The following is an 18,624-nucleotide window of genomic DNA, read 5'->3' as shown; positions in this document are numbered from 1 at the left end:
CTGCTGATTAACCTTGACCAGTTTGCAGTAACCCTTTTTAACTCTGGTGAGATACAAAGGGAGCAAGTCAGGGGAGGGAGAATACTGCATCACAACTTCCCTAAAACATCAATAAAGAACCTTCACCTATGACATCCACATCGCTGCTTTCTGCAGCCTTTAAAAGTACCTGGATGAGCACTTGGCGCATCATAACTTTCAAGGCTATGGGCCAAGTGTTGGTAAATGGGATTAGGTGGGAGCTCGGGTGTTTCTAATGTGTCGGTACAGACTCGATGGGCTGAAGGGCCTCTTCTGCACTATATGATTCTTTGATTCTGTTTTATGAAATCCACCCTTTCGGACATATGGCCTTCATATCTAGCATCACACTGGCACTGAAATTCATATACCACATGAATCATTTGTGTGATGGGCAGAACGTTCTTTGGCTTGAGGGCAGTATCCCATTGTGGCGAACCCAAGGGTGGATTTGTACATCTATGCCCCAATTCCAAAAGTCATCTCGCCTAATTGGTGACTTCAGTTTCTTTAATGTCTTTTTGTATTTGCTCTGTCTGTTGGACCACAGTAGTGAAGATTTTGTGTGCGTTTGCCAATTGTGTCCTGTTGTTTTTCTGATGGGAGTTCAATACCAGTGTGAAATTTTTCCAAATAATCTCTTAAAGTCAGCCGGAGTTTGTCACTGACATGGACAAAAATCTCACTTCTCCTGTATATGTGTATAAGTTCAATTTGGCCTACCCTGGCTGGTCTGTGGAGCCTAATGCAGAAAGTGGTGTTGTGGATGTCAGAGGTGAAGGTTCATATTCATAATGTTTTAGGGAAGCTGTGATGCAGTATTCCCCTCCCCCCGGACCCTAGTCGGGTGAGGTGAGTGTCCAGGCTCTGGATTTCTATGGTACAGTTTAAATTGGTGCTTGTCCAAAAACCACAGAAGGCATGTGCGCTTGAATACACAGGATAGAGGCACACACTTATTTGTTTGATTTACTGACATCTTATCCAGAGTAGTACCTACAAGCCTTCCCCCTTTTTTCAACAGCGTGCGGTAGGGTGCCATCATATTCTAACCTCATTCCCTCTTGGATAATGTTGGTATTTTCAGCCTCAAAGACTTGACTCATTTTTGGTCAGCGTTATGATTGAGGTCCCTAGTACCATGCCGAAGGCCTTTCCTGAGGTTCCCTTGCAGCCATCGTCAAACCAGACCTTGGTTGATTGCCGTAACTGGCAATTCAAAATATTAGAGTGTCTTTTCCTTTGGAATGAGTGCGCAATTCGCTTGGCTCTTATCCAAGATGGAACTTGGCCTTGGCTAGTCTGCTCTTCCTCAACTGTTGCATCATCCACTGCCCATAGATACTTTACAGGATTCAGTTCTGCTTCTGCTGTCGTCGTCTATTTTTCCTTGGATGATTTAATTTATTGTCCTGGCATGCCCATCTTGCACCATTACCAAGTGTTGGCTAGCCTGATTCTCCTTTAATTCCCCTTTGGCATCTTGCCAATTGTTTTGATTGATTTTTATCCAAAGCCTGTTTAATTTATTGAGTTAAAGTCCTGAGTTTATTGTCTGTTGGATTTATGAAGGGGAAATCATGCTTGACAAATCTGTTGGAATTCTTTGAAGATGCAACTCGTAGAGTTGATGAGTAGATGTGGTATATTTGGACTTTCAGAAAGCATTTGACAAAGTCCCGTACAAGAGATTATCATGCAAGATTAAAATGCATGGGATTGGGTAAGTGTATTGAGAGGGATAGAAAACTGGTTGGCGGAGAGGAAAGAAAGAAAGGAATTAATGAGTGCTTTTCAAATTGGCAGGCAGTAACTAGTGAGGTGCCACAGGGATCGGTGCTGGGACCCCAGCTATTCACAATATATATTAATGATTTGGATGAGGGAACAAAATGTAACATCTCAAAGTTTGCAGATGCTACCAAATTAGGTGGGAGGGTGAACTGTGATGAGGATGCAGAGTTCCTTCAGAATGATCTGGACAGGTTGGGTGAGTGGGCAAATCAATGGCAGATGCAGTATAATTTGGATAAATGTGAGGTCATTCACTTTGGAAACAAAAACAAGAAGGCAGATTACTATCTGAATGCCTGTAAACTGAGAGGGGGGGGGGGAGTGTGCAGCGGGACCTGGGTGTCCTTGTGCACCAGTCACTGAAGGTAAATGTAAAGGTGCAACAGGCAGTAAAGAAGGCAAATGGCATGTCGGCCTTCATTGTGAGAGGTTTCGAGTACAAGAGCAGGGATGTGTTGTTGCAATTATACAGGGCCTTGGTGAGGCCACACCTGGTGTATTGTGTGCAGTTTTGGTCTCCTTTTCTGAGGATGTTCTTGCTCTCGGGAGTGGAGCACAGGTTTACGAGGCTGATTCCAGGGGTGGCGGGACTGAAGTATGAGGAGAGGTTGGCGAGGTTAGGATTGTTTTCACGAGTTCAGATGAATGAGGGGGGATCTCATAAAGACTTAGAAAATCCTGAAGGAACTAGACAGGGTAGATGCAGGGAGGATATTTCCAATGGTGGGGGGAGTCCAGAACCAGAGGTTACAGTCTGAGGATTCAGGTAGACCATTTAGGATGGAGGTGAGGAGACATTTCTTCACCCAAAGAATGGTGAGCCTGTGGAATTCATTACCACAGGAAGTAGTTGATGCCAAAACATTGAATGTATTCAAGAGGTGGCTGGATATAGCACTTGGGGCGAATGGGATCAAAGGTTTATGGGGAGAAAGCAGGATTAGGCTATTGAGTTGGATGATCAGCCATGATCGTAATGAATGGCGGAGCAGGCTCGAAGGGCCAAATGGCCTCCTACTGCTCTTATCGTTTATGTTTCTATGTTTCGAAATGAGCTAAATCGAGGGTATTGACTGTGAATACTCCTGCTCCATAAGCTGTTGCCAAATCATTAATTATGCCTCTATTACTGTGCCCCGCTGGCTTTGGTCTGGCCGTACCCATATCAATTCCAGTTTTCAGTCCCAGTAATCGTTGTTAAATTTAGATACAGTTTCTGAAGTTGGAGAGGGCAGCACTCTGGCAGCTGAGTTCCCGATATGTCTAACAGCACAGGTACTAATTTGTGTTGCCATACAAGATTTTGCCTGTGCGTTTTAAAACCAACCCATTTTGTTGTCCCCGGGTAGTCCTTGGACAAGTACTCCGCTGTTGGGTAGACAGGCTGAGTGAAGCAGTGCATAGTGTGTTTGCTGTGTTGTCCCAAGTGCTAAGCACCAGTTTCTGTATGAGATAAACTGACTTGAGTCGCACCCTGGAAACAGCAACCATCCTCCCACCCCCCCACTCAGTCCACAAAGTTTATTTACTAGTGTCACAAGTAGGCTTATATTAACAGTACAACAAAGTTACTGTGAAAATCCCCTAGTCTCTACGCTCTGGCGTTTGTTCAGCTACACTGAGGGAGAATTTAGCATGGCCATTGCACCTAACCAGCACAACTTCCGGACTGTGGGGGGGAAACTGGAGCAGACCCATGGAGAATGTGCAGACTCTGCACATTGACCCAAGCTGGGAATTGAACCGGAGTCCCTGGCTCTGAGACAGCAGTGCTTTTCACTGTGCCGCCCACAACTGCTTCGAACAAGTCCTGACACTGACCTTGCACTTTGGGGCCAGTTTCCAGAAATGCCTGAGGACAGGAACTGCTGGCTTATCTGTGTATGTGACACCGTGTGCTGTACAGGCATGCTGATGAAATCACCTGCTGTAATAAAACCCTACAACTGATAAATGCCAAAGAACACTTTTATGTGCCTCTTGGAGTTCAAATCAGTTGCCCATACATGATGAGCAATGGGCTCACAGGGATCAGTCCTCACCTGCTTTCTTCAACATGTATACCAATGATCCTCCCTGCCTCATTGCTGATGACTTAGTCCTGGATTTCCAGGACTGAAGAAAACTCTCCAAGTGATGGTTGCTTATTCAACCATAATACTTGTGTGTTAATTTTTATTTTATTTTTGTTTGTTTATTTATTAGTGTCACAAGTAGGCTTACATTAACACTAATGAAGTTACTGTGAAAATCGCCTAGTCGCCACACTCCACACTATCTGTTTGGGTACACTGAGGGAGAATTTAGCATGGCCAATACACCTACCCAGCATGTCTTTCAGACTATGGGAGAGGAAGCCAGAGCACCCTGAGGAAACCTACACAGACACGGAGAGAATGTACAGACTCCACCAAGACAGTGACACAAGCTGGGAATCGAACCGGAGTCCCTGGCACTGAGAGGCAGCAGTGCTAGCCATTGTGCTACCATGCCACTTTGTCTAAATATGTTATGCGTCTTACCTGGTCAGGAATTTCTTTAATCTGTCAATGCTGCGTGGTCTTTAAATCTTTTTTTCTAAGCCTTCTTTCCTGCCCTTCCCCGGCACTATTGTTATTGAAAGAATCTTCTTTGTACTGTGGCACAAAATTAACTTGTACCAGTTAACTCGGCTGGAGAGGGATGTGTAAAACCACAGTTATATTATGAACCTGAGAGTCTTCCTGACTGAGTCTAGCAGAGACCAAATGAGTGAGTTTGCATCATGACTCTCCCTTGCACATGACTATCAGCTGGTTAAGTCCAAGTTTTTAATTTGCATAATGCCTTCACCAAGTGGCTGAGTGCTAATGTAGGAGAAATACCAATAGTAATGTGTATGGTTTTGTGCAATAACTTAGTGTAAAATATGCGTCCAAAATGTCACTTCGGTCCAAAATGTTCAGCCACCTTACTTTGTTTCTTTTCTTCTTTTAAAGATTATGATCGAGTTCTGTCTTGGTGGCGCAGTGGATGCGACAATGTTAGGTAAGTTTTTTTCTGTTTTAAGATTAGAATAACAAGCTGTTATTTTTGTACATTCAATATTTGGAACATTGGTTACTTTCAAAATTTGGTAGTTATGTAATTTCTTTTTTTAAAAGTTGTTTTTTTTTCCCCTGTGAAATCCTTGTGGGCCTGGTGGAAAAACAGGACCCTGAGTGGGACCTGCAAAGAACCCTTGGACCTCACCCACGCTGTACTTGCTCCCCCCTCTGCATCGTGTAATTTTGTACTGAGAACTGCTCCCAAATGTGCCACCAGTTCCAAATAGACAAATAGCTTTTTTTTTGTTTTGCACGCATTTCAATCAAAAGCTTCACGATAGCCTTTCCCATAATCCAGGGTCATTATAACTCTAGCTGGTGCTATGATAACTGTCTTTGATGTAAAAGGTTTCACATCCTGTGGATCTTGTGCGTCACACAGCAGCGCTGAAGGTTTTAAATAATCATTTGGTAGTACAGAAATTGAGTGCTGCTGAAAAAATACTTTTTGTCAAAGCTTTTCGTCTTGCACTCATCAGGACAATCGCAAAAATACAGGGGTCTGGGAAAACAACTTCATACTGTACGAGAAGAGAGTGCTGGTCGGTTGACACATGGACTCTGATTGGTAGTAGTGTGGCCATGGGTGTGCACTGGACAATCATGACTGACAATTAACTGCCAAGCATTGTTTGAAAATTTAAGGCAGGCAGTTTGACTCTGATGGGAAAAGGCATTGCCCTGAGGAATGAATCAGCGAATGGCTATTACTTATTTTGTGAAGTTGAAACAGACATAGTGGCTGGGATTCTCCAAGAAAAATCGAAGTGCCCAATGGGCGGGAGACCGAGAGATTTTTCCACCTGTTTTTTGGGCGTGCTTAACCACTGAAATTCATATCCACAAACCTAGCTTCACAGTTGAGATTCTTGCAATTCCACATGCAATGAGATTGGTCTTATCGGTGATCTTGTAAATGGAGCCCAAGCCATTTCCTCTCTGTACAAGTCTGAGGCTGAAAGAGGGCACATCAAAGACATCTTGCACTTGTATGACTACCCTGATTAGATTATTTTGTGCTGTAAATCATGAAAACTCATGAGTGGGCCGAAAACCATCACTTTTGGCCCAGAAAAGTGTCCGGTCTACCATTCCATTATCTCGAAGGGCAAGGTATCTCAAAAATCTGAGTCACAGGTGAAGCTAGAAGTTTCATGCTGTTACAAAGCAGCAGCAACACGTGTGGTGTAAGCCACTATTGGATGCTGCCGTCAGGCCAAAAGGATATTCTGCTTATCTCACAGATGGGTAACATGGCATACGAATTTCAATGCCAATGTGATAACGAAATATGAAGCCCATATGTCCTTAAGACTGGCGGATCCTATCAAACAGCATGTCCCTTCTGCTATTCGCAATGGGAAAGGGACAGGCTATACCCAACCAGCCTAGTGCTTGCAAAACTGAAAGATTCTCCAATTGGGCAACATTTACTAAATAATCCTCAGTGTGCTAAAAATTACACTGACAACCAATTTAAGATTTAAATTGGGCTTGCAGTGTGGTACATTTGCATGTGCTGAAAGCCACATATATTAATACACAGGGCCCTGCTCTTTGCTGCAGAAAGAACAGGTGTCACATTCTGTCTGTTTCATCTTCACAAAACAAGTAATACTCACTCTCTCGTTCGTTCCTGAGGGTATTGCTTTGACCAATCCGAGTCAAACCACCGAATTAAAATTTTCAAACAATGCTTGGCAGTTAACTGTCAGTCACCAGTAACTGGTGCATTCTCCATAGCAAAGCCTGTACCAATCAGTCAACTTGCCAACCAATCAGCACTGTCATCTTGTACAATATCAAGTTGTTGTTTTCCCTGATATTGATATTGCCCTGATGAGTGCAATTTTAAATGTTTTTAACAAGACTTTGAATCTGCACTTTTAAATTTTGTTGCTGTTGGCTAATGACTAATGTTTGTTCGCCTTTGGATCCCCAAAATCTGAAGCTAAGCTAAAATGGTGAAATGGCCATGGTTAATTGATGATCATCTGTATTCAGAAGCCTGTGACTTTTGTCATTGTTCAATGCTGAACCTTCCTTTATCCCTTCCACGCAATGTCAAAACTCAACACACTGCTATACAAGTCCCCCCATGACTTCCATCCAAACTGCAGAGCAGCCACATGCTTCTAAAGTTGAGAAATATTCCCACTGATACTAATATTGTGCAGGATTTTGAAGTGTATTGTGATAGAATCTAAACACCACCACAACTCTGTCCTTGTCCCCTGGTCTGAATCTAAGGTTTACTTGAAGGGAATTGCCCCAAAGAGCCAAATCCCATATCCCTGTATTTCCCAATTCCATCCCTCCCCCCTACCTCCCTCCCCAGCCCATCTTGCCAAACCTGTCCCACCTAGCGAGCACTCATTCCTCCTTTGGAATTAACATATTTGTGGTGTGACATTTTTTTCCTGCAGAATTGGATCGTGGATTGACAGAACCGCAGATCCGTGTTGTTGCACGTCAGATGCTGGAAGCTGTCGATTATCTTCACAGCCAGAAAATCATCCATCGGGACTTGAAGGCAGGGAATGTTCTGCTCTCCCAGGATGGCAATGTTAAACTTGGTAAGGCACTTGCTTGTTTCAAATAGTTTTCCATGAAAAGTTAATTCATTTGAGGCCTAAAGGAAGGAAATGATATAACTTTTGAAACCAAGTGCAATAAAACATGTCGATTTTCAGTAATGCGTAGGCATCAAGTTAGCAAAACTAGAGTCTGTGGGAAACACTCTGCTGGTTGGGGTCATATCTCATGCAAAAAATGGTTTTGGATGTTGGAGGTCAGTCATTTCAGTTCCAGGACATGGCTGCAAGAGTTCCTCATGGTGCTTTGTGTCTGAGATCCAACCATCTTCAGCTGCTTCATCAATGGGCTTCCTCCATCATAAGGTCAGATGTGGGGATGTTTGCTGAAGATTGTACAATGTTCAGCTCCATTTGTGATTCCTCAGATACTAAAGCAGTCTGTGTCCATATGGAGTAAGCCTTAGATTCAATTCAGGATTGGGCTGATATGTGGTAATTAACATTCGCACCAGGCAATGACCATCTTGAACATGAAAGTATCTAACCATCTGCCTTCGACATTTAATTGCATTACAATCACTAAATTCCCCACAGTTAACCTCCTTGGTGTTACCGTTGACCAGAAACTGACCTAGAGCAGCTGTAGAAATACTGTGGCTACGAGAGCAGATCAGAAGCTGGGAATTCTGCACAAGTAACTCACCTGACTCCCCAAAATCAGTCTACCATCTACAAGGAAGAATCGGGAGTGAGATGGAATACTCTCCACTTGCCTGGATGAGTGCAGCTCTAACAATACTCAAGAAGCTTGACACCATTTAGGACAAAGCAGCCCACTTGATTGGAACCCTATCCACAAACATCCACTCCCTCCACCACCGACGCTCAGTGGCAGCCGTGTGTACCATCGACAAAATGCACTGCAGCAACTCACCAAGGTTCCTTAGACAGCATCTTCCAAACCCACGACCATACCTTTTTAGAAGGACAAGGGTGGCAGATGCATGGGAACACCACCACCAGCAAGTTTCCCTCCAAGCCAGTCACCATCCTGACTTGGAAATATATTGCCATTTCTTCACTGCTGCTGGATCAAAATCCAGGAACTGCCTTCCTAACCGCACCAAGGGTGTAACCTACACCACAGGCACTGCAGTGGTTGAAGTAGGCGGCTCACCAGCAGCATCTCCAGGGCAACTAAGGATGGGTAATAAATCGCTAGTGACACCCACATTCCGTGAAATAATTTTTAAAAAAAATTCTGAATGGCCTTTTAGATAGAACTTACTGTGAAAGAGACGTACATATTTTCAGAGCACCAAAAACAAAACCAGCAGCTAAAGTCTGCATTAGCAACCCAAGAGGGTGGTGTATTCAGTAGTGACAGGCTTTAAAGAAGGGCCCTGTAACAATGCTACAAAATACCCGGGTAACTTTTCTTCAAAGTACCTACCTGACATGATTAGTCGAAGTTTGTTTGCTTTCACGGTTTTTGTTGCACTACTGTTGGAAGAGGCGCTGGGCAGGATTTTACGGGCTCGCTCGAGCGAGACTGGAAATTCCCGCCTGAGGGCAACGGAGATTCCTGTTGTCAGACCCTCGCCCACTCCGATTCCATGGCGGGCGAGGTGGTAGCGTTCTGGCCAATGTCTTTCCCAAACCAGGGCACCATTCCTTTTCGACGGATCCTGAACTGAGTGCCTTCACACAACAGATTTAAAATTCTTTGAAAAGATCTCCTACACAGGGAAACATGTGGTCGAGCAAGACCTTAACAAGGGAAAATAAATCTTGGTTCACTTTTTAAAAAAATTTCAAAATCTTTAGTTTCGTAATCATTGAATGATGCAACACAAGCGGAGGCAATTTGAGCTGCCATTGCACATCTAAGAAGTAGATCCTTTTATAAGATGTCAAGTTAGTTTTTTTTTTGGGTGCTTAGAATATGATATTCTGTACCCAATTTCTGAGATGTTTCTTCACGTGTAAGGAGATTTTTTTCCTATTGCTGGAGAAGCAATTATAATTCAAATTGAGGTTAACAATTCATTCAATGGCTTTGGCTGATGCAGCATAGATAGTTGTGATACCAGTAGGAATGGATCTCAGGGCAGATGCTCAGTATGTGCGGAATGGTCTGACTTGGGTGGTCACAGTAACAACTTGAGCTGATCCTCATGCTCCACTTGAGGAGCAGGTGGCCATACCATCCCTGACCTGTCTTCCAGTGCCTGAGGGTCGTTCAGATTTTCTGTGAAAAGTGGAAACCTGGGAATTTACCGCTTGGGTCAGTTATCAGGCTGTGACCAATGATATTTGCAGTCAACCAAAAATACGTCATTGAGAGGTAGGATTGTTGACGGTTTGGAGGTTGTAGGCGATACAGGATTTCTGATGAGCGCATGGGTTGTTTTCTTAAGGTCGTGTGTAAATGGGAGCGCTTTGTTAGTTCTCAGCTGGTGATGTTCTTGGAGGAGGATATTTTCCTTTTAGACATCAAGGGGCACAATATGTGCTGGCACAGAAGGCCACTTGAGCTGTTAGTCTCAGTGTTTCATACAGCTTCCCAAAGGTGGATATCTACCACGATAGTGGGGTGGCTTCTGAGCCAGGTTGAGCAGTATTTTGCTGCTGAGTAGATCAGGGCAAGTGAAGCATGTGCGTGTTGGCTCTGTTGCCCCAGCTGGTACCTCCGTTTCTATATGATTCACACTCCTCTCGACTTCTGCTCCAGTGTTTTGGAGGTGTTGTTGGTAGGTGAATGAATTGTCAAGTGTGAGGCCAAGGTATTTTGCTGTTGAGTTGTAGGTGTTAGCCATTGAGTCAGGGAAACCACTCAACCCATACAACCACGACTCCATCATGCTGCCCTCAGTATTGTGCAAGGTCCTGGCTCAGCGGCCCACCCCGGAGGCAGCGATGCCAGAGCAGGTCCTTGAATATCAAGACCATTTTGCAGAAAGGTCAGAAGGCAGGAACAAATTTTGTTGACGGAATCTGTGTCTACGTCACAGGCATGTTGCTGAAATTTTACAAGACAACCTGCTGTGTGAAAAACCTTTTTACGACTGCATGATCAGCAATGGACATTTCTGTGTGTGCACACTGAAGATCAAATCAGCTAACCAATAATGGGCTGCCGCAGGGCTTAGGCTTCTTACTGGCTTTCTTTAGCACATATACCAGTGACATCCCTCCCACAAAGTCACTGCTCTTTACACATGCTGATTACTTAAGCTTCCCTTTCCACTCCTTAAAGAAAAACTCAGGACACCGAGAAAGCACTCGCTGAAAATACTCATGTTCTCTTGAAGTCTACTTCAGAAAATGGAGATTGACCAACTCTGCCAAGTCAGTCAGCCTTCCACCTGAACAACTCAGAGGCTGGGGAAGACCTTTGTCCGGTTCTATGGCCAACTATCAAAAGTGTTGTTTTTCTAATGCGATATGCGACTGAGGCTCCATCTTTCTTCTTTGTTGATGTAAAAGATTTTGTGGCACTATTTCCGACAAGAATATGGAAGTAAACATAAAATACTGCAGGTGCTTGAGATCCGAAATAAAAACAAAGTGCTGGAAAATAATCAGCAGGTCTGGCAGCATCTGAGGAGAGGGAAACCGAGTTAATGTTTCCAGCCCTATATGACCAGCAGTTTCTATAAGAGCAGGGGAGCTCTCATCTGTAGCCTGACTATTAATTATACTTGAGTAAAATAGATAATTGGATCTTTATCAGTTTGTAGTTTGTGTGAGTTGTCTCTGCGTACAAACAGGCTGATGTATTTCCCACATTACAACAGTAACAGAACTTCATAAGTGGCTGTGTATTTTGGGACATTCCAATGTTGTGAAAAGTTCCTTTTGAATGCAAATCTTTTATTTTTATCAGTGTTTAACAGGGGGGCCCTCAAATGACAGCCACTTGCGTAAGTAAAGTTTATTTATTAGTGTCACAAGTGGCCTTACATTAACACTGCAATGAAGTTACTGTGAAAATCCCCTAGTCGCCACACTCTGGCATCGGGAGAATTTTAGCATGGCCAGTGCATCTAACCAGCATGTCTATCAGACTGTGGGAGGAAACTGGAGCAGCCGGAGGGAACCCATGCAGGCACAAGGAGAACGTGCAGACTCCGCACAGTGACCCAAGCCAGAAATCGAACCCAAGTCTCCTGGCATTGTGCTAACCACGGTGCCGCCGTGCCACTCCAATTATACGAGGAGGGGGAATATAAAATTGCATGGACGTGATTCCCTCTGGGTTCCTGCCTGTCCTGACCTCGCAGTGAATTTATGCCGCAGTGGGCAGGGCATCAGACGGAAAAGCCCACTTGACCTAATTGAGGCCCTTCAGTGGCCTGTTTTAGAACTTGGAAATGAAGAAAGTTCAATCTCAGGCGGGAAAGGGGCCTCCATCAGAAGCCCCCTTCAGAGTGGGGGTATGCTCCCCTTAAAGTCCTGCAGCCTACAACCTCCAGCCACTACAGCGCTGTTGTTGTAGAGCTGCCAGCCAATCTACAGCAGCTCTCCCAACCGAGGAATGGAAATCCTATCTTATGCCAGTCAACACTCGTTAGAGCCTAAATTGTCAGGGGGCTGGTCTTGGAGTTGACGGGGGTGTTCTCCACTGACCTGGTGGGTCTCGGGCTGAAGTATTATAGCTTAGAAAATTATTGAATGCTTTTTCTCCTATTGAATTCTTACTTTGCTGGTGCACCGAGTGGCAAGAACATTGGTTAAGGGGCTGCCTTGTCTTGCGCATCTTATTTGTGTGAGGAATGCCTACTAAACACCAGAGCAGATTTCTAGTTAAAACTGGGGCACTTCTTGGCTGAGACATGTCAGAATGAATAGAGAGTGCCCAGTGAAGTTTTACATGATTGCAGAACATGCTGTGATGATGCTGAGACTGTATCATCATTACACCTGTGCAGCAGGTGGTTCCTTCACCCTTTGCATAGTGGTGTCGTGACCTTAATCTCTACATTTGGAACCTACTCGCATTCATGTCACAGAGGCGGCATGGTGGCACAGTGGTTAGCACTGTTGCCTCACAGGGCTAGGGACCAAGGTTTGATTCTAGCCTTGGGTGACTCTGTGGCGTTTGCATGTTCTCCCCATGTCTGCATGGGTTTCTTCTGGGTGCTCCGGTTTCCTCCTACAGTCCAAAGATGCGCAGGTTAGATGGATTAGCCGTGGTAAATGCACAGGTAACAATTCATCGTGACTCGGAAGCAATTTTTAAAAATCAAACAGGCTGGAGGAAATCTGGAATCTTCTTCCTCAAAAAGGCTATAATGCTGGATCAAATAAAATTTCAAAGACTGAGAGCAGTTTATTTTTGTTATGGAAGGCATTCTAGGGATAACTGAGCAAAGCCAGGTAAATGAATTGAGGTGCCAATCAGCTGTGATCTGATTGAGGGGCTGAATGGTCTGTTCCTATATTTGCACAGTAAGAAGTCTCACAACACCAGGTTCAAGTCCAACAGGTTTATTTGGTAGCAAATACCATAAGCTTTCGGAGCAATGCTCCTTCGTCAGATGGAGTGGTCTCTGTTCTCAAACAGGGCACAACAGCTCTACAACAGCTCTCCCAACCGAGGAATGGAAATCCTATCTTATGCCAGTCAACACTTGTTAGAGCCTAAATTGTCAGGGGGCTGTTTCCCAATTCTGACTACTCACTTGACTACTCACTAAACAATTGTCAAAGTAAGAATTCAATCCTATATTTGCAGTCATGATGTGGAGATGCCAGCGTTGGACTGGGGTAAACACAGTAAGAAGTTTAACAACACCAGGTTAAAGTCCAACAGGTTTATTTGGTAGCAAAAGCCACAAGCTTTCGGAGCCTTGAGCTCCTTCGTTTGCCGGCATCCACATCATGACTACCATAGACACCGCAAACAAAGGAGCTTAAGGCTCCGAAAGCTTGTGGCTTTTGCTACCAAATAAACCTGTTGGACTTTAACCTGGTGTTGTTAAACTTCTTCCCATATTTGCATACAGATTTAAAGTAATTTGCAAAAAAAAGTGATGCGCGAAAATACTTTTTCACACAAGTGGTTAGAGTCTGGAATGCACTGCCTAGAAGTGTGATGGAGCCAGGTTCAATTCAGGCATTCAGAGCACATTAGATGATTAATGTGCAAGAATACAGGGCAAAGGCAGGGAAAATGGACCTGTGGCACAGTGGTTTGCACTGCTGCCTCACAGCGCCAGGGACCTGGGTTCGATCCCTGGCTTGGGTCACTGTCTGTACGGAGTTTGCACATTCTGCGTGGGTTTCCTCTGGGTGCTCCGGTTTCCTCCTACCATCCAAAGATGTGCGGGTTAGGTTGACTGGTCATGCCAGGGTGGGATTGTGGTCGGTGCAGACTCAATGGGCCGAATGGCCTCCTTCTGCACTGTAGAGTTCTATGATTTCATAATGCTGATTTGAGAGCTGGTGCAGACACGATGGGCTGAACAGCCTCCTTCTGCGTCATAGCAATTCTGTGATGTTTCTATCTCAGTAATTTTCTTATTGGGAAACTTCCAGAATTGGGAAATATGACACAAGATCACTTTGTATAGGATGAGCTTCTGATTTCATTTAATTTACAACGTTTTGAACATGATTCACAGAATTGGAACAAAGGTTTTAAGAAGCATTACAAGAGAGTGGGCATGCTACGTTAAGGAAGAAAAACTCCTGGGTATCATGTCCTGATCACTATCCAGTGATCTGTGCTGGAAGTACATGTGGATCTTTGATACAGATGGAGTTGAACTTGGCTGAAATAGTTTTGAGTGTGCAAATAGCAATTTACTATGGTTAGTCAGCAAATACAGTTGAATTTTGTTTAAATTATTTAAAATGCATGCAGGGGAATAATTTTAGGTCAATTTTTATTAACTTGTAACTTTGGATTTTATAGTAAGGCATTATTTAAGTCTGATCCTCAGCAAAAGATTAAAATGAGAGTTTGAGGTACTGCGGATGCTTTGTAATTTGATAGATTTGCTAGTTTTGAACTTTATTAATAGAATTTTATTGTTTCTGTTTGAGTTGATAATGTGGGGTTTTTTTTGCAAGCACAAGAAGTGTAAAACGGCACCGCCCAAGCTCTGTGCCCCTGACATGAACTCTGCAGCTGAGCTTTTGCAGTGCACGTGATCAGTGATGTTCTGATAAAGCACACAAATCTGTTGAATGCACCCCAAGCCTAAAAATTAGGATTGGATGAATATTCTTTGAGCATTTTCATCTGGGGGGAAGCTCGGTGGCACAGTGGTTAGCACTGCTGCCTCATAGCACGGGGGACCCGGGTCCGATTCCTGGCTTGGGTCACTGTCTGTGCAGAGTCTGCACATTCTCCCCGTGTCTGCATGGGTTTATTCCAGGTGCTCCGGTTTCCTCCCACAATCCGAAAGATGTGCTGGTTAGGTGCATTGACCACGCTAAATTCTCCCTCAGTGTACCCGAACAGGTGCTGGGGTGTGATGACTCAGGGATTTTCACAGTAACTTCATTGCAGTGTTAATGTAAGCCTACTTGTGACACTAATAAATAAAAACATATAAAATGAAAAATAGAATTTCTATTGGGGAATTGAATTAATTGCTAACACAACATCATGGTTAATGACTAATTGTTGAAACTGAAAGGGGAAATACTGGGGTCGGTTTTCAGTCTAATGCTTTCTTTCATGGGAATTACCATTCTCCGTACCACACGTTAGATAAAGCTAAACACACACACATACAACATTTGGGGGATTTCCACAACAGCTTGTGCTTTGACTCTTGCGTTTCTTGGTTTTAAAACTGTTGTGTTCATTTTCAAATCCCCTCCATGGCCTTTCCCCTCCCCATCTTTGTTATCGACTCCAACCCCAAGTCCTGCAAGATATCTGCACGTCTCTAATTCTGGCCACTGACTGTCCCTAATTGTAATTTCTCCATCATTGGTGGCTGAGCCTTCAGCTGCCTAAACCCCAAATTCTGGAATGCCACTCTACGTGGTGGCACAATGATTAGAACTATGGTCTCACAGCACCAGGGACCTGGGTTTGATTCCCAGCTTGGGTCACCGTGCGGTGTCTGCGTGGGTTTCCTCCCACAGTCTGAAAGACATGGTGGTTAGGTGCGTTAGCAAGGCTAAATTCTTCCTCAGTGTACCAATACAGGTGCTGGCGTGTGGTGACTAGGGGATTTTCACAGTCACTTCATTGCAGTGTTATTTGTAAACCTACTAATAAATAAACTTAAATTTTAAACTTGCTTCCTTCCTTTTAAACACTCCTTGAAACCTACCTCTTGGATCAAGTTTGTAGTCATCTAATCGAATATATACTTGTATGGCCTGGTGTCATATTTTGTGTAATTTTGCTTCTTTGTTGTGCCTTGGGTTGTTTTATTACATTAAAAGGCGCTCTATGTCCATAGGTGGTTGTTATGAGCCAGATCAGAATCTGGAGCTTGTTACAGATTTGTGGATCTTTTAGCTTTTAATTTGAGCCAAGTACATGGTTGCTGAGTTCAAAAATGAAAAGTTTGCTTTTAGATCTCCGGGACACCTCGAAGCACTCTGTAATTTTACTTCTAAAATGCTTCACTGGTAAATGGTTAAACATGACAGCCAATTGAATGCAGCAAGATCCCATAAAATTAAGGCACTGAAGTATCAGCCTAGATTATGTTCCCAAGGACTGTTAGAACCCTGCAGTGTAGAAGGAGGCCATCTAGCCCATTGAGTCTGCCCCGACCACAATTCCACACAGACCCTATTCCCATAACCCCACGTACTTACCCCAGCTAGTTCCCTCGACACCAAGGGAACATTTAGCATGGCCAATCAACCTAACTCGCATATCTTTTGACTGTGGGAGGAAACACATGATGTGGAGATGCCGGCATTGGATTGGGGTAAACACAGTAAGAAGTCTAACAACACCAGGTTAACAGCCTGTTCCGAAAGCTAGTGGCTTTTGCTACCAAATAAGCCTGTTGGACTTTAACCTGGTGTTGTTAGACTTCTTATGGAGGAAACCCACACAGGGAGAACGTGCAGACTCGACACAGACGGTCACCCGAGGCTGGAATCGAGCCCAGTTCCGTGGTACTGTGAGGCAGCAGTGCTACCACCGTTCCACCATGCCACCCATGTGGGTTTGAATCTATGGCCCCCAACTCGAGAGAAAATACTACCAACTGAGCCAAGGTGACAACTCCTGGAGCAACGAAGTGATGTATATGCTAATATCATTGCGTGGGAGTTAAACAAATGTTCATTGGCTTTGGTTGTCTGGTAACCTGGTTTCAATGAATCTTAGTAAAATGCAATGTTCCTGATGGGATGCTATGATTGTGTTGTACTTCATGTTGCTGTGTTTATACAATCAATTATTTGTATCTATCAAAGGTATTCATTAATTGTTTGATAACTCGGTTTCAAATTGTTTGAAGGCGCAGCATTGAAAAAAGAACATAACATTTACAAGTTCCAAAGAGAAATCAGATGAAATGCAAACTTTCGATTCCCTATTAATAAAAAGCAGCATAAAAAAACTGAACCCTGCCAGCATCTTGCATTTAATTTAGCAAAGTGTCCCAAAGCAATTGCACACAAATGTTACCAGAAAAGACACTGAGCCAAAAAAGGTGATCAAAGGTTTTGCTCAAAGAGCAGAATTTAAAGGAGGTATTTTTGAAGAGGGTAGGTGAAAAACTTGAAGCTGGGAATTCCAGAGCATATGAGCATTCCAGAGGAGTTTGCGTGTCTCCCCGTGTCTGCGTGGGTTTCCTCCGGGTGCTCTGGTTTCCTCCCACAGTCCAAAGATGTGCAAGTTAGGTAGATTGGTCATGTTAAATTGCCCCTTGGTGTCCCAAGATGTGTAGGTTAGGTGGATTAGTGGGGTAAATACGTGGGATCACAGCGATAGGACCTGGGTAGGATACTCTGTTGGAGAGTTGGTGTAGACCCGATGGGTTGAATGGCTGTCTTCTGCAATGTAGGGATTCTATGATATGACCTAAAGGCACAGCCACGAATGGTGGAGGAAAAGGAAGGATATAAGCGGGAAATGAGGAACAGAGATTTGGGTGGGGTGGTTTCTAAGGCCGATGAAAATTAAAAATGATGGTAGGTGAGTGAGGTCACCAATAGATCTAAACACGTGGACGAGTAGTTTAACTTGGAAGTAAAAGGGTGGAAAACAATCGGGGCAGATGGATTCGGGGGAATGGATACAGTTAAAATGATTTTCCAGTCTTTAATTGGAAGAAATTGTGGCTCAGCTAACATTGAATATTGGGCAAACTGTCCAACAGTGGAAGCAGTGGATGGTCTGGGTGAGGGATGGAGAGATGCTCCTGGGTGTTGTCCCCATGCAAAGTTCTTCAGCTTTGAAAGTTTAGGACAAAACATAACTAGCTAATTACAGATCTTTTTTTATAACATTCATTCTAAATTGTATTCATTTTGCCAAATGTTCCGCAGTTAAATCACACTACAAATCTGCTTACTTTTGGCAAGTCTTTAGTGAGTAAGTTACTGCAACACAAGATTTTGTTTCATTAACTGGGCCATTACAATTCCCAGTTAAATGACCCTTTTGTTACACAATTCTGAAGGGCAGATTATTATATCGTAGAAGATGGTATCTACCTCTGGAGCTGTTGTAAAATTGTTTTGTGCTAAACCTTAAAGTTGTGCAAGAGGTTAAGAATGGTATGCCAAGATATTGCAGGAAATTGTAGCCAGGAAATTGTAGCACTGTTTAAACACAGTCACTTCGTGGCCGAGCTGTATTGAACAAGACAGACCTATGAATGTGCTGCATATAGTATTCTGTTATGTTTGGGTTTCAGCAACTTTTGTTCTTGTTTAGAATTCTGGGTCATTAGTTCCTTCGTGTTGCATTTTTTTCTCTAACCTTTTTTAAAAAATCTTTTAAATTTCCTGTGCATTTCCTGTTTCAGAATAAGAGTTTGTATCATTGTGTGAGAACAACGCAGTTAGTTAAACCGTCATCTGAAAATTTCACGTTTGACAAATGTGACAAAGTACAACATTTTTTAGTTTAATAAACAGCAACAAATGAATTATTCCCCCCACTCCCAATTAATTTAAACTCTGACATTAATGTTGAAGGACTGGAGATATTCTGTACTTAATGCCTCAAAGGCTTGTAGCTGAAT

At 43.5% G+C, this 18,624-nt stretch overlaps 1 protein-coding gene across 2 annotated transcripts in view; it reads left to right on the top strand.

Moving 5' to 3' along the window:
- Positions 1-18,624, top strand: part of stk10 (serine/threonine kinase 10) — a 113,975-nt gene that overhangs the window by 44,800 nt on the left and 50,551 nt on the right. For both annotated transcript variants that reach the window (XM_078231118.1, XM_078231117.1), the window contains exons 3-4: positions 4,794-4,842; positions 7,328-7,477. In XM_078231118.1, the coding sequence (XP_078087244.1) occupies positions 4,794-4,842; positions 7,328-7,477 (199 nt within the window). The remainder of the gene's footprint in view (positions 1-4,793; positions 4,843-7,327; positions 7,478-18,624) is intronic.

The sequence above is a fragment of the Mustelus asterias genome, chromosome 16, assembly GCF_964213995.1.
Source record: "Mustelus asterias chromosome 16, sMusAst1.hap1.1, whole genome shotgun sequence".
In the NCBI taxonomy this organism is placed as follows: Eukaryota; Metazoa; Chordata; class Chondrichthyes; order Carcharhiniformes; family Triakidae; genus Mustelus; species Mustelus asterias.
This window is presented reverse-complemented; position numbering and strand designations above follow the sequence as displayed.